Genomic DNA, 27,212 nt, shown 5'->3' with positions numbered 1-27,212 from the left:
AGCCACCTGGGTAGCTGGAACTACATGCTTAGGCCATTAAGACTAGCTAATTTTTGTATATTTAGTAAAGATGGGTTTCACATGTTATCCAGGCTGGTCTCGAACCCCTGACCTCAGGCAATCAGCCCACCTCAGCCTCCCAAAGTGCTGGCCCATTCATGACTGTACTGTGTATGTCTGCTTTTGTGCTACAATAGCAGAGCTGAGTGGTTATGACAGAGACTGTGTGGCTTGCAAAGCCTGAGATATTTACTGACCCTTTTAAAGAAAAGTTAGCTGACCCTGAGTACAGATTGTGCAAAAGCTACATGAGCATCTGTTCTCTAAAGATGCTCACTGGCATCTCCAAGAGTCAACAGTGGGTCCCAAGCATGTATCTCCTGGGAGGAGGCAGCAAACGTAGAGCTGTCAGCATCAGTGCTGAGCTTAGCAGGAATGCAGGATGGCCACCCCCAAGCAGGCACCTTGTCTAGGGTGACCGAGCTCAGAAAGAGGGAGTGGCTGCAAGTCTACCCAGAAAAGCCACACACCAGAAGGGTCTTACCATTTGCTTGCTTTATTTTTTTTTTCATTTTTCCCAGGTCAATGAGGCAGCAACATTAACAAAAAGTGAGACACACATTTTTCTTGCATATTTCAATAATCCTTCCCAAACTGATGCCCCACAGATCATCCTAAGAGATTTTCATTGCATTTAGCCTAATTTGGAAGATCTGGCATACCACATATCAAAAATAACTCCCAGACTGATAAGAGGCCAACCCACGAGCACTCAATTCCATGCAGGGGCAATTCCTCGAGGAGAGAGAGGGCTTCAGGTCACCCCCTTCTGGCTCGTTCCAGTCCTGGCAGGTAAAAGAGGAGATCCAGGCTAAATTCTCTGGTACCGCAGGAAGGCCGGCACCTCTGGCTCTCCCTAGCTGGGGAGCCTCCAGGGCTACTGAATCAGCAGGGAGTCTGGGGGTTCTTTATGGATCCATCATTTGTGCAAGAAGCTTCATGCTTGCTGCCCAACAAACTCCTGAATGATCTTGGCCTCCCTCTCCTTTTGTGAACACACTCCTTTGTTGAAAAAGGAGACTAAACTGATTCAAGAAGCTCACTGATGTTCACTTGGCAATGACTCTATTGTCAACAGAATACAGAATTTATTTGTAGCAGCTTGGAATGTCCCATGGCCAAAGGGAGTGGATTCTCTTAGGATGCCTGGGAGCATCTCAAAAGGTAACATTTGGGACAGCCCAGCTGGGGGAATGCTGCAATTTTAGCTGTGCAAATTGCAAATGCATGTGGAACTCTGCTGTCACGCAAACTGGGGAAGCACCAGAATCCTTTCCTGTGCAGCCAGGAAGCCCTGAACGGACAGGCTCCCCTCTTTGTCTCTCTCTCTCTCTGATTCCCAGGTTGACTTGCTGAATTCTCTCACTCCCATCAGCTTTTCTTTACGGCTCTGTCCAAGTTATTTGGATAAATGGGAACAAAGAAAAGAAAACAGCCTCAGCCTCCAGCCTTCCCTTTTGGGACCTGCCCCACCATGCACACTCTCTTCCAGGCACTTCTTGAATTACAGAGGAAACAACAGTGAGTAAGTCCACTATGGAGCTACTACCGGGTTGGTTTAATTTGTATGGGTCCCAGACAAGTCTCAAGGGCCCAGGAGGGTCACCCACGCTGTCGTCTCTTCCGTCCCCGCAGCTTCAGCCGTCTGGCTGGCAGGCTGACGGGCTGCTTCCCAAACTTCTCCATGATCTCTCGGATCCTGGCCATGTTGGTTTTGCTGAGTGTGAAGTCACATCGTGTGGCCCCCATGTCATAGCCAACCATACAGTTCTTGGTGGACGCAGTGAAGCCTTCAGCCTTTGCTGTGACCACATACTCTCCAGGGTTCAGGAGGCGCCAGTAATCCCCATCGTTGGCTGTGAAAAGAGAACCAGGAGAGACTCAGAGCAGCTCTTGCTACGCAGATCCCACCAGCCCTCCTCCAAGACCAGCTCCCTGGGCCAGAGAGAGACTCTCAGGCTGGCAATGTGGAATCCTAGTTCCCGCAGATGCAAATTCTTATTTAGAAGCCAAGATGTTTTCCTCTCTGAAAGCTGCCTTAATGGTTTTAACAGGGAGGGGAGGTATAGGCTCCCCACAGTGTCGATACATAGGAGCAAAGCTGGAGAGCTGATCACTAATGCTCCCTGTTCTGTGGCAATACGAGCCATTCATTGTGAACTTGAACTTCCAAATGGTATGCCCTCGCCACAAAATGCCATCTTAAAAAGCCATCAGCGCAGGGCCTCCTGGCTTCCTTAGCATGGCTGCAAACACACAGGAACTGTTTTTCAAAGGCATGGGCTCTTCAGTTCTGGAAAGAGAAGGAAAGGACTACAAGGGCTGAGGCCAGATGGCTCAGGAGAGGCCCTGGCCTCTGTACCCCATTCCCTGGCTGGGGCCTGGAGTGACTTGGAGTTGCAGGGGCATCTATACATGGATGCTGCAGGGCAGAGGAGCCGTGAGACCACATGAGACCCATGCCGGAGCTGAGGTGGTGTCCCTGCCTCCCAGGTAACCACCGGCCGATTACCTCCCAGGCACCTAATGTGACCTGGGTCCATCCTCAGCTCTATGCTGGATCCCTGTGGCATAGAGACATGTTCTAGGCTGAAAGTCACTCCTCCCAGAGAGCCTATAGCCTGATGAGAACACTTAGATCCATAGCATATCAGAGGCCATGAGACAGAAAAGGAGACACCAGGGACCATCTTGGATAACAGTGGCCGCATGTGGAGGGGCGAGGCTGGCGCTGGCTCACTGAACCGTCCGAGTGACTCCATGATGCAGCCTACGTGCTTATTCCTTTTTCTACATTAGTAATTTGATGCCAGAGACGTGTAGTCTCCTACACCAGGTCACACAGCTAGCAATTAGCAGTCTTTCGCTTATGACAATCTGAAGGTCCTGCCCAGTCTGAAGTGTTGGAGCCAAGTAGAGAAAAGGCTGGGTTTGATCAAGTACTAAGCAGGCCTTAGACAAGGTTTGCTTGTCTTAACACGTCCTGAAGTCTTCGAAGGGATGGAAGAAAACTATGTATGTCTGTGCCTGTAAATAGCTGTCTCCCACGTACGCAGATATATTAACCCTTTGAAGCATCATGGTGAAGCCATGCACATTCTAACCCCGATTCAACTGAGACACACTGTGCAATACAGTGAGCTCCAGGAGCACAGCATGTGACCGGAAATGACATGTGGAGGCAGTCGCTGGCCACATGTACCTCATGAAGGAGCTGAATGGGAAACAGGACTCCATCTTAGAGGCCAAGGTACATGTGCAGGTGGGTGGCTCCTTGGTGTTTCTTGGCACTGTGCCCTGGGTCTTCGTTTAGTGAAATGGCAAGGTCTTCAACTAAATAAAATGCCATTTCATACCTTCTCAGGAGCACATAGAGCAAGCTGAATTATGCAGTCAGGTGGCTTGAGCCTCACAGCAACGTTTGTCTTTGCTTTGGAGACCTCTCTCAGGGCTCCCACAGTCCCTGGCAAGCCTGAGGGAGCCACCTCCTTTACTTGCCCTCCCCGTCCTCTCCCCTTCCCCTGCTGCCAGGTGGCACATCCTTGAGAGTAGAAACGGCCTCCACTTCCCACCTCGGCCCTGTGTTAAAGCTATAGGCACCTGAAGAGCCCGTGTTTTTCCTCTTCTGCGCTCAGCATGCGTGCCGTTTATCCTCCTGTATTGAACACCAAACAGGTCTCACTCAGCTGAACACTGGTTCATCTGAATGCGCTGGAGAGAAGTGAGCCACCAGGAGAGCACATGGCTTACCGGCCTGAGAAGCAGAGCATATTAGGTCTCAACTATCAAGGGTGCTCAGAGGGATTAGTTAAGGCCAAGAGCCTGCCCCTGCCAACAGCTGTTGTGGGGTCTGGGCATCGGATGCCCCTGGAAGCAGACCTCCCAGTGGCAGCACCTGACTCAATGACACTTGGAGATTAAACACCCCAGGGAAGGGGCAGCCCAGGTTCTCACCAAGGGAGGTGTTCAGTAAGCTGAGAAGCGAAAGAAACCACGATTAATGGCTATCAGCATAACAGCCTCAAGTTCATGTTTCTAACAAGAAGCCTTTGTGATTCCCCTTGTCCCCACAAAAGCCAGAAGAAGCCCCCCCGCCCCCTCCCCAATCCACCCTGTGTGCTATTGCTGGCCTCCTTATACACATCATGGTGTTTACTCCCTAAACCTGCTGTGATCACAGGGTCACATGATGATGAAATCCAAAGTCCTTGGCTGGCCCGAGCTCATGGGGTCCCAGTCCCTGCCCTCCCCTACGGCATCTCGTACCCCTTTGTTCCAGCCATGCTGAGTGCCTTGCAGTGATGTCTCAGGACACACCCATCTCACACCTCTGGGTTTTGCATATACTGTTCCCACTACTGTTTCCAACTCCTGTGCCAGGTAAACTTCCTTTCACCCTTTGTAAAGTCAGGCCTTGCAAGATTCCATTTAAATGCCTAGAGCTTGTTTTTAATAATGAAAGCTATTCTTACTAATGTTCAAGAAATTTGTTCTCTCCTTGTAGTCCTGTTAGGTAAGCCCTCAAAGAAAATTCAGATACAACTTATGAATTTTTGAGGAGAAAGAAACAAGCAGGTGCAGACAGTGTTCCTGTGATCCTGAGGGTTCACCCCATTCAGATAAGGGCTCAGTGCTTAGAGCAAAACCCAGCACCGCTCCTGCGGGCCCCTTCCACATTACTGCAGTCCGCTGCTCCCAGCAGCCTCACTCCAGCCACACAAGGCTTCCTTTTGTTCCTTCATTCTTGACTCTGAGCCTTTGTAATTACTGTTCCCTCCAATTGGAATGCTATTCCTTCTAAAGGCCTGCCTGTGTATGCCGTGTTAGGGAGGGACCCTTCCTTGGCTTTCCCACCTGTTTATAAATGTCGCTTGATTTATTTTTTTCATGGCACTGATCATAGCGTGCAGTGAACTTTTAAATTTTCCTTTCGAATGATTTCTAGGTCTCCTTCTCTAGAATATGTACTTTTAGAGGCCATACTTGTTTTGTTCACCACAGTATTTCTAGTCTGGTGCACAGTAGGAGCTCAATAAGAAAGGTCAAAAGAATGAATACAACAACCGGATTGTCTGCAGGTTCACACAACCAGAATGAGGGGCATTGGCCCTGTGATCTGGAAGTTTCTACTGCTGAGACACGGATCTGCTGATGCCCTCATCAGCCGAGCAGGGCACGCTCTCCTCAGTTCTTGGCTGTTTTCCCCACATCTTCCTTCAGGCTCTCATCTTCTGCGCTTCTGTCTCTAGCCACTGGAACAGTCTGGAATCACTCACACTATGAAAAGCAGGGGATGCAGTGCTGGGCTGCTGTCCCCCTGAGTGGTCAAGTCTGTGTTCATGGTGAGCCTGCTAGGGAGCCGCAGTGGAAGTCAACACATAGTGGGCATCCTAAGCATTCACGAGCAGAAGGGGCAACTCAGGCCCACAGATGTCCACGGACAAGTAGGTCAACTCAGTACCCACCAAGCAAAGGACAGGCATGTGGAACGGTGAGCAGGTATCTGGCCAATATACTGACAGGCATCTAACTAAAAGCATCCCTACCAGCTTCTCTCCCTGTGGAATTACATTTAATACCTCTGTTCATTTTATGCAAAATCCATCCCAAAATAAAACTTGTCACATCACATAAACCTCAGGGAGAAATCAAAGCAAATTCAGAGCTTTTCTTGAAGAAACTGAAAGATTCTGAAACAAAATAAAGAGCCATGTGTAAAGTATGGAGTTTATCTGTCATGAGAGTACACTGGGAAATTATTTATAGAGGGGAAATCAAGGGAGGGAGATGCATTTCCCATTAGCTCATCAAAACTGTCTCCTTGATTGCAGAGGCTTCAAACTCAGCGCCCATTAGACAAAATATTCTATCTTGGTTTATGGGGCCCCAGGGCCTTTGTATCTCCCACTCGGTTCAAAACCCTCACGTTTTCTCACATTGTAACCAAAGCACTAAATAGTCCAAGGAATGTTCTGGCTCCTTTAGAATTGTCATTTCAGGCCAGGCGTGGTGGCTCACGCCTGTAATCCCAGCATTTTGAGAGGCTGAGGCGGGCTGATCATGAGGTCAGGAGTTGGAGACCAGCCAGGCCAACAAGGTGAAACCCCATCTCTACTAAAAATGCAAAAATTGGCCGGGTGTGGTGGTGGGCTCCTGTGTTCCCAGCTACTTGGGAGGCTGAGGCAGGAGGGTCGCTTGAACCCGGAAGGCGGAGGTTGCAATGAGCCGAGACCATGCCATTGCACTCCAGCCTGGGTGACAGAGCAAGACTCCATCTCAAAAAAACAAACAACAACAACAACAAAAATTGTCATCTCAAAGGAGCTTCACTTGTAATGTTTAAAATACAAATCCTATGCAGAACCACGCCACATATCCTTCATGCACACCAATCGCCAGCACTCTGCGTGGTCTCTAGCGCATTACAGCTATGCAGTCTATGTTTGCTGAATTAATGAAGGAATAATGAATAAATATATGAAAAAATGAGCACCGGTGAGGGGCTACTATGTACAAAATTCAGTGGTATTCATTGTGAAACCTCATGGTTCATGGCTATAAGATCAGGGACAAATGGTAGGAATGGTCAGAAAATATTATTGAGTGAAGAAATCAGTAACTAGGTGGGAAAAATGCAATTTATGGCATTACACAGCAATCTACTATTTCGTGGCATTTCAGACACATTTTACCCATTTAAATAATTGGCCTTTTATGCCAGGCCCACTGCTAGGGAGCCTGGCAATGAAGGGTGCATGGGCCGGGTCTGAACCTCAGCCTCACCCCATCCTAACGTCCCCGAGTCTGCTTCCAGGCAGGTGGAATGGGATCTTTTTTTGGCACAACAGGATCATGGGAACAGTGTTCAGAGAAGGGGCCTCTCCTCCCTGTTCCAGAGAAATGGCATGGAAATAAAGGAAGGAGTACCAGATTTGAAGTCTCCAGTGCTTGGCTCAAATCATAGCTCTGCCACTCACTGCGTAATGCTGGAACGTCGTGTACTGTCCATCCGCCCATTCATCAACAAGTATTTATAGAGCATCCACTGCTCGGAAGTGGCCAGGCAGGGTGCTCGTAATATACTGAGGAACAAACCAACAAGACAGTCAGGGGCTCCTGACCTTGTGGGAGCTAAGAGGCAGAAACAAATAACGAGCACAGCACCCATGAGCCTACGATGTGGTATGTTAGGAGGGAGACATGCCATGGGAAAGGGACAAAGTTGGAGCAGGTAAGAGGGATCAGCAGGGCAGCGAGGAGGTGTGCTATGCTCATGGGGGTCAGGATTGGCTGCACTGAGATGGTCTGAGCAAAGACCTGAAAGGGAGGAGACAGGAACCCAGGGACCCCCAAAGGGAAGAAGGTTCAAGTGGTCAGAGGCACCACAGTGATGACCCCCCCGGTGGCTGTCAGTCCACGAGGAGCAATGGGAAGTCAGATCGTGGGACCATCAGCACTGTGTGCCTAGGACAGGGGTGGGGAGTGGCACACAGCATTTTCAGTTTTAAGGGGGGCATCCCAGGTGATGACAGTGCTGTGGCACAGGAAAACCTGGAAAACCTGGACTTGTCAAGCCCCTTTGTTTTCATATCACTTTCTAACCAGCAAAGAACAGGGCAGAGTCCTCCAGGACCCTGAGGGGCACCTGCAGGGCATCTTTCAGCACACCTGGGAGTCAGAGACCTGAAGCCAAACCCCACCCACCCCTTTAACCATCAGTGGGTCACTACCCTCCTTCAGCCTCTGTTTTTCACCTGAACAAGTGGGAGAGAATGGCCCATCTCCCTCAAAAAAAAGACAAAATGAAAACAACGGAGAGAAAGCATGTACACGAATTCTTTGAGAACAGATTGTGTGGGGAACAGCGCCTTGTTCCTGCCGTTGCTGAGTGATCTAGGGCAGCCTTCTGCTGTCCTGACGTGGTGTGGCCACTTCATACATGCATTTTAAAATGGGAGATTGTTTTGGCATTTTAGGAACTGGAAACTGAATTTGGTTTATAAAACCCTGGGTCTTAGAATTTCTTGTCTTCTATAGCAAAGAGAATTGGAATAACATGTCAGCACTGCCTTTTAGAGATCATCCTCTAACCCTCAGATTATCCAAATTCCTAGAATTGTCTACCCTCTATTCAAAAGGGAGTCACATGTGCTAGCCTTGACTAGTTAACACCACCAGACATTCGTCCCTTCCAGTAAGTGGAAGCTGGATCTCCCTGTCGCATTTTCTCTTCTAATGACAGCATCAAGAAAAATACATCTTATGTGAGGAATGACGCAGTTAATACAAGAAAGATTTTAACAGAGTTTATTGTTACTGTTATTCTTATCCTGCCCTTCACATTACAGCATTGCAGACACTTGAGTCTTCCTAAGACATGCTCAGTGATTTCCTGTGCTTTAATGGAAAAATTGCATCCTCTCTGGAGCGGCACTTAAGGCCAGTCCAACCCACCCCTCTAGCTGTCCCCTCACCACTGGTGCCTTCAAACTCTCCACCCCTCCACAAGCTGCCCAGCCTGCAGCTCCTCCCTCTTGGGCACAGCCTGGCTCCCTCCCTACCTGCAATCTCTGCACTCATGGGCACAGGGGCACAGGACACATTTCATCTGGTCTGAGAGCTAAGCTGCCTGCAGACGCAACAACTCTGTAGAGACAGAGCTGCCTCCTCAACACCTGAGAAACTTCCACGGCACCTGGAGGTCGGCTGGCTGCCGCATGACCATCCTGTGAACGGCACAGAGAGCAACCAGGAAGCATGGGCTGAAAACCTTCCTTTCAGGGGTCTCTTGAAAAGTGGGAAATTTAGGCAAAGGAGGCTCTAATTGGCTCTGAGTAAGACATTCCTGGCAGTCATTCCATGATTGTAGCCCAAATAAAACATCTCAAAAAATGGATATTTCTTACCAAGAGGCTGTCTGTACACATCTGCTGTTACCTGTTCGGATGTCATGGTTAACGCCTTCTACGGAGATAACAGCATTTGGGATCCCTTTTCCGTGTGAATCTCTCACCAAGCCTTTGATGCCACGATGAACCTGCTCAGCGAACATGAGATACAGGGTGAGGCCACCGACCAGCTCCAGACACCAGTGGCACAACAGAGAGTGGGCTGTCCACTCACCATCGGCCCATTCCCACCAAGAACTCACACAGCACCACATCTCAAAGCCAAAAAGCAGGTTCATTGCTTGCTGCATTGCAGGGTTCAATTAACAAGAGCCAGGTCTTGGTGTAAGAAAAGTGAACTTATTTCTGAAGCTAGCCTTGGGGAAGTGTCCTGCTTTAAAATGTGCCACTTCTCCTTTGGCACGAAAAGCAGATTTTTGCCCCTTTTATAGGGGAGCAGGTTACTAAGCAAGGCCAAGGGTCTCCCTGTGAGCCTGGTGTCTTATCTACCAGACAGCTGAGCTGGCACCTTCCTGGGCAGAAAAAAGTTGTAAAAGTGGCCAACAGGCAAGCTTTCGGAGGCCAGCCCCTGGAGGTGGGCGGTCTGCCTTGGAGCACAGATGAGCTTGCCCTGCAGGGAATGTCTGCTGAGGGGGAAGTGACAGGTTATTTTGCATTTCAAAAGGGCTAAGTGGGAAGTAGAGGAAAGGAGAAAGGAGAAAAGAAGAGAAAAAAAAAACAATTAAATTCTCTTTTAGAAAAATAGGAGTCCTCGGGTTATAGGCTCGCCTGGGTCTGTGTGGATTTGGAATGTAAACTTCTGCATTTCTTTTGGGTTCTTGCACCAGAAGGCTTCCATTAGAATTGCCAGAGGCTTAAAAAATATTAGAATCTGAGATGGTTCACAGAAACACATTTACTAAAAACTGAAATTTAATTTTTATAGGCACATTTATTTTGACTTTCTTGGACTTGCTGACTTAAAAATCAGAGGGGAAAGAAAAGAATCAAAGAAACCTCCCTATCAGATGACAACTCCATGCATAGACCCTTCTGATGACTTAGTTGTGTCATGCGACGCACTCAAACCTTATGCCTCAGTTTCCCCACCTGTTGAACGATGTGCCAGTCCAAGGTGACATTCCATCATTACCAATGACTTTATACATATTATTAGGATTGGGCATTTTATCCACATAAGGCCCTTTGGCTAAATGTCATCATTACTTAAGACTGATTAGGTTGTTACAGTCAAGGTCTTCTCTTTACATAGATGCAAAAGAAACAGAGCCTTCCCTTACAAAATTCCAGGGTAGGGACAGAAATTCCTTGGGTGAGGATTTCCCTTAGAAGGAAAAATAGACTCACACCCTTCTGTGTCAGGGAGGCTCACTTGGGGCTGAGTCTTCTAAGACCTTGATGAGACAGACTCAGATGCTAAATCCTGGTGCCAACCTCTGCCCCCTGTGCAGAAGTACAGCCAAAGGTGCCAGCCCAAGCTATTGGCTGAATGTAGCTTCTGACTCCTGTATACAACCCCATGGAAGGGGAACCTTGTGTCCAGCCCCAGGGTCTTACTTCCTAATGGATGGAAGTTCAGGTAGAGTCAGAATTAACACAAAGAGCGGGAGCCCCGAGGCTCAGCACTTGTTTCTGTTTATTCTGTTGGTTTCCAGTTAGACTGTTCTTTAGTGCAGCGTGGATATTGTTTGCTTAGTTGCAGAACTAGAACCGGTTAATTCACTAAAGCTGCAAGATGGATGTGTCCTTAAGAGCCTATGGCAGCGAGGTGTTCAAGGTTCCCAGCTGGGCAGCAGAACCCAGTGGCACTTGTTTAAGCTGCTCCCGGGTCACTCACCCCTGTCACCTGCAACAGTGACTCTGAAGGCCTGGGGGGGTATTAGGGACTCAATTGTGCCCCACCCCACCCTGGCCCCCAGATTCATATGTTGAAGCCCTAACCCCAGAATCTCAGAATGTGACTATTTAGAGATGGAGCCTTCACAGAGGTAATTAAGTGAAAATGAGGCTGTTAAGGTTGCATCCTCCTAAGAAGAGGAAATTTGGACTCATACACAGAGGCAGACGCACAGAGGGATGGCCACCGCATGAACAGGTGGTGAGATGGCAGCTGAGGAGACAAGCCTCTGAGGACACCATCCCTGAGGGAGGCTTGGTTTCAGACTTACGGCCTCAGGAGCTGCAAGAGAATCAACATCTGCCTTGTAAGCATCTAGCCTGGGGTGTTTTGTGATGGCAGCTGGAGCAGAGTGAGGCAAGGGACCAGGGCACATTGACTCAAACACATTAGCACCTGTTTCCTGCAGAGCAGCATCAGAGAGCTCAGGAACCAGTGCCACTTGCTCCAGTCCAGTAGGGGCAATGGCCATTGGTTTAGAGCTCTCTTTTCTGAGGTCTACTCAAGTGTCAACACATAGCGCCTCCTCACAGCACTGCAGCCGGCCCAGGATGATGGCCAAGGTCTGAAGCATTAATTCCATCCCATGCTTTCAGCCACCTCGGCGGCCTCATCCCCCAGTTAGTTCCCCTCATCCCAGCCACACGCCCACAATGTACCTGCTCCATGAACACGATCAGAGATTCCCGGTTATTCTCCCACTCCTCGGGCAGCTGGCTCTCATGTGGGTATTTATCGCAGCCCACGTAGATGGACAGTTCGAAGCAGTTTGTGTGAAGGTAGCTGAAGTCGTTCAGACCTGCCAAGCCAACCGGACAACACTTTAACTGAACAATACTCAATGGCACTGGGAAATGGGGTACAGGGGACAGCAGGGACGTTGAGGAACATTCACAACGCCTTGTTTAAACAGGGAGGTATCGAGTATCTACTGTAGACAAAAATGTGTGCATTAGAGAATACAGTTGGAACGGTTTGTGGTGAGGACAGACACAGGGAAGGGTGTCTTTGACAAAAGAAGAACTGAAATAAGTGCTTTTTAGATAAAATACTCTATTAAAGTAAAAAAGTTTAACACTCCACTTTTGGAGTAAAGCTATCATTCATGAACACAACAGGTTTTAAGTGTTTGGTTAAGTTCGTCTCTACAGTTACGCTGCCTCCGCGATAGCACTAGGACAGTCTTCTATTTTGATTCCAAAAATCACGAAATAATAAATATTACTGTTTGCCGAGTGCCTCCCATAAGCCAGGATCTGTCCGAAGCACTCTGCAGCCATTAGGTCACTTAATTTTCACCCCAAACCTAGCAGAGGTAGGCAGCACAGCACAATGTTACAAATGAGAAAATTGAGGCTGAGAATGGGAAGAATCATACACAGGACCATGTATGTGTCCGGAAAGGGCCAGAGTTGAGGTTTGGGCCAGGTCTGCATGTCCTTGCTCATGGCTCTGAATCGACTTATAGGCAAACCCACTCTCCCAGTACGCCTGAAAGCAGACAAGCCTTCTGCCTCCTGGCATGACTGCAGCAGGACAGGAAGCCCCAGCCTGACATGTAGCCAGCGTCTGGACTCATTTCCTAGGGCCACCGTTATAGTACAAATTACCACCAAATGGTTGGCTTAAAGCAACAGAAATTTATCCTCTCACAGTCCCAGAGGCCAGAAGTCTGAAATCAAGGTGTTTGTCATCCCTCCAAAGCCTCTAAAGGAGGGGCCTTCCTTTCCTCTTGCAGCTTCTGGGGGCCCCAGGTGTTCCTCGTCTTGAGGCCGCACCACTCAGCTCTCTGCCCCCACCTTTATATGGCTTCTCCTCTTCTTCTGTCTTTCTTCTGTCCCTTACAAAGACACTTCCCACTGATCTTAAGGCCCATCCAGGTAACACAGGGTGACCCCAACTGGAGACCCTGAATATAATTATACCTGCCAATATTCGTTTTCCAAATAAGCTAACATTCCCAGGTGTGGGGTTTTAGAAAGCAGACATTATCTTTTGCGGAGGCCACCATTCCACCCACTATACTATCCAACGTTTGTGAAATAAATAAATGAGTGTTTGATATCTTGAAGTACCAGCGACTTCCTTCCCAGCATTTTTGCGTTTGAACAGGATGATGATTAGGACGCTGCGCTCTGCATGACTTGTCTCTGCGCGACTCACCCAGCAGAAGGCCCCTCTGATCAGCCCTCCCTGGGCTCTAGGGTCAGGGTCACAGAACTGTGTTCCTCGGACAACTTTGCTTCCTTCTCACTTAGTGCATGAGAAGGAACCCTCTCCTGCAATGTTCACTATCAAAACCATGGCTTTGGGATGTCAAGAGCAACTCTATCGATCTGCTGCCTAGTCACTGAAGTCAGAAGCAAAATGGCAACAAGTATACAGATTCTACCCAATTCCAGATTCATACCACTCACATGTCATCAGCAGTGGGCCTCTGATCATGCCTGTGATGAAACACAGTGAGCGTGTCTGTAGTGAGGGCAGTGGAATAAAAAGGGTAGGACGGAGCCAAGTCAAACGGAAAATCCTCTACATGGCGCCTGGTCTCATTGAAGGAAGTTGGTCAAAGATCCTTCGGTCAAACCCGTGGTATGGAATTACGGAGAGCTCAAGAAGGCCAGGGGGCAACAAACCACCCGTGAGCACAGGTTCCAGCTTTCCGGGAGGGCTGAACAGCTCTCTGCACATAAAATGACTGTGACTTCCACCCTTTTAGTCCTCATTAGCATGGAAATAAATGTGATATTCAAACATTCTGGCGTGAGCCTGCCATTTTGCAATATGTGTCTTCAGAGCACAGGAAGCTTTAGAAGAACTGGCAAAATAAGAAACCAGAGGGAGGTGGAGAAGCTTGGGCCACGCTGTCTTGCTGCTGCCCGCCAGCCTTCCAGAACTTGTCCACTTGCTGAGAATACACGGCCAGGGAAGGGCTTCAGAAGCGAAATGCTACTTCCTGTCTGAGGTGTGTGAACAGAAGCCCACGATGTGTCCCGGACAGTTCTTCACAAGCCTTCGATTCTGGCCGGGGTGGTGAGACGCTCCTTTGTGTTCTCTCCCTGACTGGCACCCTTCTCTTGACATCAGCTTCAGCAGAGAAGGCACGGCTGTATTCCTTACAGCTCTGTGTATCTGATGCGACCGCAACACCTGCCTTCGCTGTGGAGGAGAAGGTGCAGGGTTGCAGGAATGGCAAGGCTTACAGGAGTCTGGAGTGAAGGCACACACTCTCCAAATGATGTGCATTTCAAAATGTATTGACCCTTGTTGTCAACTGGGACATTCCCCATTAACTAGTGCCTGGCAGGGCACAGCTAATGAGTGAGAAAAAATGGAACAAAAAGGTGAAGAGGAGAGGCAGGGGGAGGGAAGGAAATTACAAGTCACATTTCATTAATCTACAAAGCAATGAATCTGCAGACTTCATCACACTGTCAGGAAGATAAATGATTAAAAAGGCTCAAGCTACCACATGGCTCTGCTGCCAAGTCCCAGAAATAATGGAAAATATAATTGATAGAAAAAAACATCAAACGCTACCTATGTGATTGTGCGGCAGCCAACCTCGCAAAATGTTACTAGTGACCAGCACTGGGGACTCCGGGTGTGCCCACGCCCACTCTAGCCACAGCAGCCATAACAAATAAACAGGTATTTTACTTCAAGCTTTTTGTAGATGGGTTTTTAGGCTAAAAACTTGAAAAGCAAGAATGCTTTTTGCCTTTAGGAAGTTTTCTTGACAGATAGAGATTCGCATTTTTTATTTATTTCCTACAAGGTAAAACCATGATGGATTTAGATAAAATGCCTCTGCTCGGTCTGTACCAGGCAAAACCGGCAAGCTCTCTGTACATGTTTTAAAATGGCCACAGAAACAAGTATTTCTGCTTTTGCTTTTCTTTTCCCAAGGGTGGGAACATACTTGAAAAGTGTGTGAAGGCTGAGTTTCTAACAAAGTCAAATAGTATTAAAGTTTATTAGTGGAATGAAACTGACAATAAGGATATGCTCATATGAGGTTTCACAGCAGCCGTGTTACTGCAGAGGGGAGTCCACAGGGGACGGGAACTTATCAGGACTGCTTCTGTGAGCCACACGTTGAACACATCTTCCACTTGTGTAATCCTCACAGCTTCCGAGACGGAGCTGGTACCACCATCTACCATCTTCCTCCCCCTCCTCTTCATCATCATGCCCCCTCCCCGGCCTTTTTTTTTTTTAAGATGGAGTTTCACTCTTGTTGCCCAGGCTGGAGTGCAATGGTGCGATCTCAGCTCACTGAAACCTCCACCTCCCAGATTCAAGCAATTCTCCTACCTCAGCTTCCTGAGTAGCTGGGATTACAGGCATGCGCCACCACACCTGGCTAATTTGTTGTATCTTTAGTAGAGACAGGATTTCACCATGTTGGTCTGGCTGGTTTTGAACTCCCAACTTCAAGGTCTCCCAAAGTGCTGGGATTATAGGCATAAGTCACTGCACCTAGCCATCACGCCCATTTTTACAAATGAAAAAGTGCAAGCAAGAGTTCAGAGAGGTTAAGTAACTGGTCCTGCATCACACAGCAACTAAGCGACAGAGTTGGATTTGAACCCCCAGTCTGACGTGAAAATATTTTACAAATTCATCATTGGCTTGACCAACCCTCACAAAGTGAAGGAAATAAGCATGAAGCCTTATGCCTGGGGTCCTGCAGAGGAACTGCAGGAATGAGACAGCCTAACCCTCCTGGGTTAGGGAACAGCCCTGAGACAGGAAACAAAGTGTTTGTCCTGACACATGGATGATGGGCCCCCGGCTGCCGTCAGGGAATCCCTGCAGTCTCTCCTGGGAGCCTCTGCAGTCCTGAGTGGATGCCAGGAGCAATGCCTCGTATTCCCCATGCTACACCCAGTTGGTGTGGACCACAGCAGACTGTGGTTATGAGTGTGACAGGCCGACTGCTGGCCACTGGAGGACAGCAGGTAATGAAGGGACGCCCTCACCACAGGTCCAGTCTCGGGATACCCCTGTAGCTCAGAGTCCTTCACAGCTGAGCTGAGATGCATGCCTGGCGCCCTCTGTGGGTTTCCAGCACAGGACATCACCCAAGGTAAGAACAGCTCTTGGCTGGGCGAAGTGGCTCACACCTGTAATCCCAGCACTTTGGGAGGGCGAGGCAGGCGGATCACCTGAGGTTGGAAGATCGAGACCAGCATGACCAACATGGAAAAACTCCATCTCTACTAAAAATACAAAATTAGCCCAGTGTGGTGGCTCATGCCTGTAAGCCCAGCTACTTGGGAGACTGAAGCAGGAGACTCGCTTGAACCCAGGAGGAGGAGGTTGCAATGAGCGGAGATTGCACCATTGCACTCCAGCCTGGGCAACAAGAGGAAAACTCTCGTCTCAAAAAAAAAAAAAAAAAACACCAAAAAACAAACAACAAAAAAACAGCTCTTTCAGGTAAGACAAGAAAATCGCAGGCTCCAGCACCAGCAGGGGGACGCTCTCCACCTCTTCCCTGGGTTGGTTTTTTCTTTTTGCGGGGGAGGGGTCCAATATTGCCATTCAGTCTAATTTTACGCATCGCTAACCTATCAAATCTGAATAGCTCGGAAGCGAAGCTCAGGCCGCGGAGTCAGAGACCCCGGCCCTGTGCCTTTCTTCCTGTCTTGCTGAGCAGATTTGGGTCTCCAGCCCCAGTTACCTCCTTTGTGCGCTGGAAAATGAGACTGAGGCCGGGATGGAAGGAGGGCCTGAGTGCGGCGCTTTGGCAAGTGCTGCCGCGTCCTAGGTGCTGCACCGTGGCAGCCGCCACTTCGGGAAGTAGTGACACCAGGAGGCCGGGAGGGGACCCCTGCAGCGTCCTCCCGTGCCGCCCCCGCTCGCCCCCAATGGAGGCTTACTTCCGGCGACGGTGTGCCAGGAGGCCCCATTGACGGTGCCCTCCTCCTTCTGGAAGTCCTCCGTGTGGCACACCCTCCTCCGGGCGTCGGTCATGAGGCGGTGCGTGGAGGCGTAGGAGTAGGCCAGCCAGCGGAACACGTGGTCATCGGGGGTGGGGGTGTGTTCCTGCGTCTTCCAGGGGGACCTCACCAGGTCGTAGGGGTACGCCACCACCAGCTCGCCGCCCTGCAGGTTGCCGCCCAGCACAAAAGGGATTTTTTCCATCCAGGCTATGACTGCTCTGGTCTCGGCAGCCACCTGTGAACACCCCAAATGGACAAGTTAAAAGAGCAGGACTTGCTCTCCCCAGCTGTCATATAGGGACATAGTCAAAAAAGCAGTGCTTTCATGGAATAATCTTAGGAAAGTTTAGAATTTCAAAATCAATTCTGGGAAAATATAAAGGAGACTTAGAAAGACTCACAAACCAGTCAAAACGAATGGGCTTTTTTTGGCTCTTGATTTAAACAACCTTGGGGAGGGGGGAATGATAACAGAGGAAATGTGAACACTGATAAGATACTTGGCCATATTAAGGAATAATTTATTTTGATATAATAATGGTAACACCTTATGGTTGTAAAAGAGTGCCTTTATTTTTAGAAATATATACTGAAATCTTTACAAAGGAAATGCTATGATGCCTGAGTTTGGCTTCAGTAATCTGGGGGTGGAGGAGAAAGTGAGTGAAGATGTGGACAAAACAGGAACTGGTGAGTGTCAGAGCTGAGATGGCTCCCTGGCAATCCTGGCCCGCTTCCTCCCAAATTCTCTATGTTTGATATTGTTTAATAATAAAATTTAAGAGAGAGAGAGAGAGAGGAGGGAGTGAGGGAGGAAGGAAAGAGAAAGAAAGAAAGAAAGAGAGAGAAAGAAAGAGAGAAAGAGAAAGAAAGAAAGAAAGAAAAAAAGAAAGAAAGAAAGAAAGAGAAAAAGAGAGAAAGAAAGAGAAAGAAAGAAAGAAAGAAAGAAAGAAAGAAAGAAAGAAAGAAAGAAAGAAAGAAAGAAAGAAAGAGAAAGAAAGAAAGAGAAAGGAAGGAAGAAAAGAAAAGAAAGAAAGGTTAAAGGCTAAAATTTGAAAGTTTGATATGGTCAAACATTGATCAGTGAAACAAGTATTTACCATAAATTGCTAATCCCTGTGACGATAATCTCAATAAGATAAAATTGACAATGACAAAGAACAGACATTAGAAATCATTTCACCATGCAGTATAGGAAATTGAGTAAGGGATGAAATGGACTTGGGATTCACTAAGTTTCGTTGTTTTTGTTTAAACACATCAGGGGCCCTGGATTGGACTAATGAGAGAGCTTAGTTCATCACACAGTATCACTGTTGGTCTGTGCTTGGTCCCCTTCTGTTATTTATTTCCACATGAAAAACACCCGTGAACCCGTCATCCAACCCCAGACCTCACTAACAATTTCTGTTCTGTGTGCCTACACCATCCTACCTATCCACCCTCCTGCCGCCCACTTAGAGGCAGCCACTGGATCCTAAGTGATGTGATTCTCATTCTCTCTCTTTTGTTTTATCCCGTATGTGTATACATGAAAATATTTGGTTTTATTTGCTTTTTATCTAAAAAAAAAAAAAAAGGCAGGGGCAGAGGGGCACAACTATACTGCTGGTTGCCTTCTGCAATTTCTTCTTTCCTTCCCCTCAATTTTGTGTTTCCAGATTCATCCTGTTGTTGAATAAAGCTATTGTTAGACTTTTTTCACTTCAATATGTAGATGTCATTTAATGTATTAATACCTATTCTTAGATGATGGGCACTGGTAATTTTCAATCTTTTGTTATAATGAACAGTATGGCTTTGAACTCTCTTGAACTGTCTTCTGGTACATATGTGTTGGAATTTATCTTGCATGTATCACCAGAAATGGAACTAACAAAGGTATAAGATATAGAAATATTCTACTTTACAAGGTAACCAAGTTATTTTCCAAAATCATTATGCCAGTGTATACTCATCCACAATGCATAAGAGATCCACTGTCCTGGATTCCTCCAACACCGAGCACTGTTTACTTTTGCCAAACAATGGACGTATAATGTTCTCTCATCTATGTCTCCTTCGTACTAGTGAGGCAGAACATTCTGTCATGCTTATAACTCTGTTTCTTCTGCTATGAATTGCCTCTTCTTACCTTGTGTCATTTTTCTACCGAATTGTTCATATTTTTATTATTTATTATTCTTCATCTTTTAAATTTCCAATTTTCTCAGTCATGTAATTTACAAATAACTTCTTCCAATTTTTAGCTTATTACAGTTTTTCAAATCTTTTGATGAACAGACTTTTTTATTTCCATGTAGTCAAATTTATTAATCTTTTATGATTAATGCTATTTGTTTCTTACCTAAAATAGCCTTCCTCACACTGAAAGCTATATTCAAAATTTTTATGAGATATTATTGTGAGTAATTGTTAAATTTTATCAAACACACCTTTCTATAGACAAATCACTTCATATTATTTCTTTGCTTTCTATCGTTTCATTGATTTTGCCCTTGTTTTTTATTTATTTTATTTTTGAGACAGAATCTTACTCCGTCACCCAGATTGGACTGCAGTGGCATAATCTTGGCTCACTGCAACCACCACCTCCCAGGCTCAAGTGATCCTCCTTCCTCAGCCTCACAAGTAGCTAGGACCACAGTTGTACATCACCACGCCTGGCTAATTTTTGTATTCTTAGTAGGAACAGGGTTTTACCATGATGGCCAGGCTAGTTTTGAACTCCTGACCTCAGATGTTCCACCTGCCTCAGCCTCCCAATGCCCTCGATTTTTAATTAATCTCTTTCTTTGGGTTTCTTCTGTTATTTATTTATTTTGCTAGCTTCTTAAATTAGTTAACTTTCATCCTTCCTTTGCAATATAATAACTTAAAGTTATAAATTTCCCTAAAGCACTATTTTTTTGCTGTAATCCACAAATTTGAATATGTAATATTTTCATTATTATTCAGTTCTAATTATTTTTTAGTTGCCAGTATTTTTTTCTTTGACCCATTCTTTAGAAGTTTTTTTATTTTCTAAATACACAATGTTTTCATTAATCCTATTACAGTCTTCTAGTTTAATCGTATGTTTGTGAGACTACACCAAAGTCTGTCTGACATCTATTCTCTGCAATTTGTTGAGATTTCCCTTATAAGCCCAGTTTATCATCAATTTTTTAAAATGTTACAGGATTATTGAGAAGAATATTCTCTAATCATTGGTTATAGAATTCTTATAGGTCCCTAATGTCAAGCCTGTTAGCCTTGTCATTCAAATCTTTATCTTTGCTGATTTCTTATCTATCTAATCTATCCACAATTGAGAAAAGTATTGGCGATAATGGAATTGTGTAATTCTCCTTGTAGTTCTAGACAAGCTCAAAAAACTAAATTCTAGTCTAAAAGCAAAGACTGAACATCCAGAGACTCTGTACAGTTGTGCTAAAAGAATTACTTAGCTCTTATAGCCTGGTGGCTAAGAAAGCTGGCAACAAAATTCCAATTTTGATCTAAGTGTTTCCAAAGTATAACATAGCTTGAATTCTCAATTTTGCCAGGTGTCATTAGGATGTTAGGTGGAAAAACAAACAAACAAATGAACAACAACAAAAAAAATTGAAAACAGGTTCTGTGGGAAACATGAGAGCAGATTTAGAACACAGAAGACTCAGGGGCCTCCCCATTCTCCTTCTTTCATCAGCACCCTTGGATATCCTAGCTGAACCAAGTAGCACTGCCACTGTCTGTCTTCATCACCCCACTGCTCACTTCATGAGGGCCTGGATGACTCTGTACTGTGAGCCACTAAAGGAGCCCACCCTGCTGCTCCTTCTCCAGTAAGTGGTGCCCACATGTGCTGTGCTGGGGGCTAGAATGCCAAGGGAGAGCTCCTGTCCTCTATTCAGCTCCCTTGAATCTACAATAAGAGAAGTCCAATCGTGGTTTGTTTTGTTTTGTTCTGAGAGTTTGCAATATGCTTGTCTAAAATATAGCATTTCCCAGCCTTTCTTGCAGTGGTTGATACCATGTGCAACTGAGTTCTGGCCAATGAGAGTTCAGCAGAATTATTATGTAGAACTGCTTATAGGAAATTGAATTATCTGAGAGAAATTTTTTTTTTTCCCAAGCCCTTTCTCTCCTGTTCCTTCACAGACTTGACATCTAGGGCACCAGCTGCCACCCCGGATTATGACCTTAAAGATGAGTGTCACATGTTGACATGGTAGAGACAGAGAGAGAGATGAATCCTGGGTTTCTGATAATTACCAGGTTTCTACTTGGCTGTATTGTTCATTTCCAAGGTACTTTTATGTGAGGAAAGAAAGAAACTTCTACCTTGTTAAGGCACTATTTGGATTTTTCTATTGCTGCAGCTGAATCTAACACGAGCTTACATAGCAATAAAGGTAGAACTCTTGAAGGATGTTTACGATCAAAAAATAAGGGTAAGAAGGTCAACTATGATGGCCAGGAAAGACAGTAAGAGGTGTGGGAGAATTATTTCTTCTACAATACACTCTTTGTAAAACAAGACCTAAGAAATTTGGGAAATATTTCTCATCTAATTTCATTTTTCTTTCCAAAGAAACACCACATGTAGTAAACCCAAGGGGATGTACTAAAATAAAAATAAGATATATCAAGCAATCAGTGATGGCTAAGGATAATTTCTTAGTAATGTAACCAACAATGAGAAAGATAATAAAGGTAGTAAGAAACATGCAATTCAGGACAGACTGTTTTGGTTTTCAAGCTCCGTGTGCTTGTTAAGAAATTGAATTAAGGCCAGTTGCTGTGGCTCATGCCACAGCATGGCTCATGCCTCTCCCAGCACTTTGGGAGGCCAAGGTGGGCAGATCACGAGGTCAGGAGATCGAGACCATCCTGGCCAACATGGTGAAATCCCATCTCTCCCAAAAATACAAAAATTAGCCAGGTGGGATGGTGAGCACCTGTAGTCCCAGTAACTCAGGAGGCTGAGGCAGAAGAGTTGCTTAAGTCTGGGAAGTAGAGGTTGCCGTGAGCTGAGGGCATGCCACTGCACTCCAACCTGGCCGCAAAGCAAGATTCCATCTCAAAAACAGAAAGGAGAGAGAGAAAGAGAAAGAGAGAGAGAGAGAGATACAACTAAATGATTTCTCTTCTATGAAGAATCTCCTCAAATATCCACCTAAAAGGTAGTTATTACCTAGCACATTTCCCTGCTTTTGGAGAAAACATGAAACAAAAATTTCTTAAATGTCACATCCTCTGCAAATATCAACGGGGGTTAAGCCTGGCCTTTTGCTGCTTTACAGATGAGGGGTATTTTGACTCACCGTGGCATTTTCTGACAGAAACCATTCAGGGATTGCAATATAGTGATTGGGAACTTTCCTGGGGACGTTCTGTCGGTCCTCTGCCTCCCAGAGCAGCGTGTTTAAATCAGGAAAGTTGTTGTTGATGTCAATTCCATCGTGGGTCCAGCGTCCCAGGGACCAGCCTCCCAGCTCCGAGCCCTGGAGACAAGCCAGAGAGTGAAGAATGCACAGGCTGCAGGACAGCCCGGACCCTCTACCATATGAGATGCATCCATCTCCGCTTCCCCTTGGGGAGTGTCTCTAAGCCTCAGGATGCCCTTTGACCCAAAGATGGCATCTAAAGGAGAATATTGAAAAACCTCCTATTAATATATGGTGGGTAATAGTTCACCAATGACTCTAAAGAGGGAATGCAGAGAACCACTCCTGCCACATGGAAGTGCTTAAAAAGCATTAGGTTCCTTCTTCCACCCCCACCTTCTTGTCTTCTATACTGGCCAGCTGAACCTCTGAGTAGCAATGAACTCATCACTGCAATATCAACAGCCATCATAATATTGCATTCTCCCTGCTTGCCCATGATTCTGGCTTACTATTTAGCAATGCAAATTCCTAACTGACTATATCTGCACTAATAAATGCAACCACATTTCTGTATTGTAAAGTTTGCATTTGATAGGTACTATTGTTTTAATATAATTTCCAGTTTTAATCCCAGGTATTGTGATATATCACTATTGATACACAACACAACATAATACTAACTATACTCTGTTCTCTTTATACATAATTCTGTACATATGCATATTCTTTGCACACCTATAACCTATATACATTCTATATCATAATTGGAAAATAAAATATAAAAATTATATCATCATAATAAAACAACTATCCTCAGAGGACTGATGAGAAAATTTAAGTTAATAATCAAGGCTAACACATGCCATGATTAAGTGCTCAGCCAACAAAAGTGTTACTGTTGGACTCCATTATCATTGTATATACAGCAATATTGCTGTTCATCTTCACTTCCTCCCGTTCGTCAGCATGTCCACCTCTCAAGGCCATCATCATTTTCAATGCCTGCTTTGCACCTTTGACAAACCTTGTGGGCTTCCCTGCCTCAGTGACACTCAAAAATAAAACTCATGTGGCTGGGCACGGTGGCTCATGCCTGTAATCCAGCACTTGGGGAAGCCAAGGCTGGCAGATTACCTGAGGTCAGGAGTTCGAGACCAGCCTGGCCAACCTCCTCTCTACTAAAAATACAAAAATTAGCTGGGCATGGTGGCAGGTGCCTGTAATCCCAGCTACTCAGGAGGCTGAGGCAGGAGACTCGCTTGAACCCTGGGGGTAGAGGTTATAGTAAGCTGAGATCGTGCCACTGTACTCCAGCCTGGGCAACAGAGGGAGACTCTGACTCAAAAATAAATAAATGAATAAAGCTCGTAAGGTGGAATTTTGCATAACCCTAGGACCAGGCATACTCTGGAGCTGGGGCCTGGCTGCCCACGTCGCACTGGGTGAGATGGGCCAGGGCCATTACCCCTTCGTATGCCTTCTCATAGCCATCGGGGTTGAGAGAGGGGAGGATGTGAATCCGCGTCTCCTCCACAAGGCGGACGATGCGTGCATTCCGGGCCAAGTATTCCTGGCACAGAAACTGCACCAGCAGCAGCAGCAGCTCCCGGCCCAGCACCTCATTTCCGTGGGCCCCCGCGATGTAGTGGAACTCAGGCTCACCTTTACTCAAAGACAGAAGCACAGGTTCATGTTGAAACACTTAGCGCCAAACGGTGCTTATCGCATTGTGTTAGAGGGGAAAGTCTTGAATAATATAAGCTTACCATTTTAGCCCTATTTGTTCTTTCAATTAAACCTCTAAATTGACATCAGGACAACTGTCTTATTCCCAGAGAGTGAGGTATGTAAGAAAATGTGTGGAAAAGTCTGACATGACGCCTGTCACAGGGTAATAATGTCCATTTTTATTTACCAAGAACAGATCAAATAACACAGTGCTTCCAGCTTAACATTTACAAATTGAGCACAAGCCGTAGCAATCAGTCCTCTCTTTTGGGATGTAATTATTTTTCTTAAAATAACTTCCTATTAAGTTTAACAAAGACAAATGAATATAAGCAGAAAGTAGTCCATCAGGGGAAATCAGCAGTGACACAGTGCAGAGTGGGGCTTTCTTTAGGTATATTCTCTTTCAAAGCTCAGCTTTTGAAATCTTAGGGTGCTATGGTTTAACATATGTGTCCTCCCAAAATTCATATGTTGGAACTTAAAATCCAGTGTGAGTATTAAGAGAAGGAGCCGGCTGAGTGCAGCGGCTCACATTTATAATCCCAGCACTTTGGGAGGCCGAGGTGGGAAGATGGCTTGAGTACAGGAGTTCGAGACCAGCCTGGGCAACATGTGAAACCTTGACTCTACCAAAAAAAAACTATCTGGGCATGGTGATGCACACCTGTAATCCCAGCTACTCGGGAGGCTGAGGTGGGAGGATTGAGCCTGAAAGGCAGAGGTTGTAATGCGCCAAGATTGTGCCATTGCACTCCAGCCTGGGAGATGGAGTGAGACCTTGTCTCAAAAAGAGAAAAAAATAAAAGAGGTAGTGCCTTCAAGAGGTGATGAAGAGATTACTGCTCTTATAAAAGGGCTCCCGAGAACTAACCGGGGACTTTTGACCTTCTGCCCCTGCCATGTAAGATAAGAAGGGGTCTTAAGAGAAACAACCCTCACTAGGCACTGAATCACCCTGTGCCTTGACTTTGGACTTCCCAGCCTCCAGAACTGTGAGCAATAAAGTTCTGTTGTTTAGAAATTCCCCAACGTCTGAGATTTTGTAACAGCAGCCAGAAAGGACTAAGGCCTGGCATGTATTAGTGCTGGGCACCAGCTGACAACACACCTCCTTTCCTCACTGGCGAAGCTGCTACTTTTAAGGAAATGTGATTTTACCAGCAGATAAAGTTTTTGCCATTTAAAATAAACTCGTGAGAGGAACTCCTGAGATCTTGATGAACGTTAAAGCTGAGTAAATCAGACAAATCTTTGCACCTAAATATCAGCAGATTTCTAAAGAGCTCCCAGATTTACCAAAAAGAAAATCAGAGAAGCCCATCTGACCTGTAGAGGGGCAGGCTGGGAAGCGACTGAATGGGAAATGGCTGAAAACAGGAAATACCTCAAAGTAGAATTGAGTTTTTTTAAGAAGGGGGAGAAGCTGCTCTAATTTGAGTCACTAAGGATCAGGGAATCCTGAAGGAGGAGGAAATTCTGTCCTGCCCATCTCAGCCACTTTCTTCTTTGGCTATTGTGGTTGGTCTCAGAGGTGAACAACGGAGAATAAAATATGCTCCATTTGGAGAAAAGATGGGGATGTCCCGTGTAAATAATTCTATAGTCCATACCATAAGATGAGTGGTTCGCAGAACCAACCTGTGAAGAATCTGTCTACATGACAGAGCTGAGGTGTGGATAGCTGATGCCCCGTGACATGAATCTTCTCACAGGGTGAACAGTCTCCTAACTATTTACATGGGTACCAAACACGAAGGGGCCAAGCATCCCAGCGGGGCCCCTCTCACCGACTTCATGCTCTCCAGGATGATCAGAGATCTCCACAGCATACAGCTTCAGGCCCTGGTGGCTTTTTCCAATGTTGTAAATTCTGGTGATATTGGGACACATTTCATTCACAACTTTCATCAACTGAAAAACAAAGTAAATTAAAGGCTTTAAGCATTGATGGCAATGCTCTGAAAGGCCAGAGCTCCTGAGAAGATAGACACCTCTTGCTTTCCTCCACAGCCCCTCAAGCACCCCCACATTCCACACACCCCAGCTGCTATCGCCTCTGCACAGAACACCCTCCTGTATCCCTCTCCCTTGGATAATGCCTATTTTCTTCCAGCAACTGCTCTATCATCACCCCCGCTAGGAAGAAACCCCTGGCCATTGCCCTCACCTGGCCCTGTACATTCAGCATCATTTTTGTTGCGGCTATCACCTCTTGGTATCCTCCAAATGTTTGTGTCCCCCAAAATCCACAGGCTGAAATCTAATGCCTAATGCATGAAAGGCTGGGCCCTCCAGGAAGTGATTAGTGTCCTTACAAAAGAGGCCCAAAGGAGCTTGTTGCCCATCTACCATGTGAGGATGCAGCACGACAGTGCCTCTGTGAACCAGAGTGAGCCCTCACCAGACAATAGATCTGCCAGTGCCTCAATATTGGACATTCCAGCCTCCAGAACTCTGAATAGAATTCTGTTATTTATAAGCTACTCAGTTTACAGTATTTTAGCATGAATGGACTGAGATATTTGCTGATAGGGTTTAGCTGTGCTCCCCACCAAAACTCATCTTGAATTGTAGTTCCCATAATCCCCATTTGTCATGAAAGGGACCCAGTGGGAGGTAATTGAGCCATGGGGGTGGTTTGCCCCATGCTGTTCTCATGATAGTGAGTTCTTACAAGATCTGATGGTTTTATAAGGGACTTCCCCCTTCACTCAGCACTTATTCTCCCTCCTGCTGCCCTGTGAAGAGGTGCCTTCTGCCATTATGGTAAGTTTCCTAAGGCCTCCCCAGCCACACAGAACTCTGAGTCCATTAAAACTCTTTTTTTTATAAACTACCCAGTCTCAGATATTTCTTCACAGCAGCAGGAAAATGAACTAACATACCTTCCTTAGTTGTGACTATTACCTCCCTGGGTTGTGGCTGTCACCTTGGTTGTGATTATCACCTCCCTGGTTATGGTGACATCTTCCCCGATTGTGGCTATCATCTCCCTGGTTGTAGTTATCACCTTTCTGGTTGTGATCATCACCTCCTTCACTGTGGTTATCACTTCCCTGGTTGTGGTCATCACCTCCATTGCCATGGCTATCACCACCCTGATTGCAGTTTTCACCTTCATTGTTGTGGTTCTCACCTCCCTAATTGTGATCATCACCTCCCTAATTGTGATCATCACCTCCCTCGTTGTGGTCATCACCTCCCTGGTTGCGGTCATCAACTCCCTGGTTGCGGTCATCACCTCCCTCGTTGCGGTCATCACCTCCCTCGTTGCGGTCATCACCTCCCT

At 46.3% G+C, this 27,212-nt stretch overlaps 1 protein-coding gene across 1 annotated transcript in view; it reads right to left on the bottom strand.

The window, feature by feature from the left end:
* Window positions 1-533: 533 nt before the first annotated feature.
* The window catches only part of CPXM2 (carboxypeptidase X, M14 family member 2), a 148,886-nt gene continuing 122,207 nt past the window's right edge, over window positions 534-27,212 (bottom strand). The window contains exons 8-14 of the mRNA XM_017497876.2: window positions 25,711-25,834; window positions 23,658-23,854; window positions 22,127-22,306; window positions 16,755-17,052; window positions 11,526-11,665; window positions 8,998-9,097; window positions 534-1,916 (exon numbers count right to left, since the gene is read on the bottom strand). Of these exons, the coding sequence (XP_017353365.1) occupies window positions 1,663-1,916; window positions 8,998-9,097; window positions 11,526-11,665; window positions 16,755-17,052; window positions 22,127-22,306; window positions 23,658-23,854; window positions 25,711-25,834 (1,293 nt within the window). The 3' untranslated portion in view covers window positions 534-1,662. The remainder of the gene's footprint in view (window positions 1,917-8,997; window positions 9,098-11,525; window positions 11,666-16,754; window positions 17,053-22,126; window positions 22,307-23,657; window positions 23,855-25,710; window positions 25,835-27,212) is intronic.

This window comes from Cebus imitator, unplaced genomic scaffold (assembly GCF_001604975.1).
Source record: "Cebus imitator isolate Cc_AM_T3 unplaced genomic scaffold, Cebus_imitator-1.0 Scaffold235, whole genome shotgun sequence".
Taxonomy (NCBI): domain Eukaryota; kingdom Metazoa; phylum Chordata; class Mammalia; order Primates; family Cebidae; genus Cebus; species Cebus imitator.
This window is presented reverse-complemented; position numbering and strand designations above follow the sequence as displayed.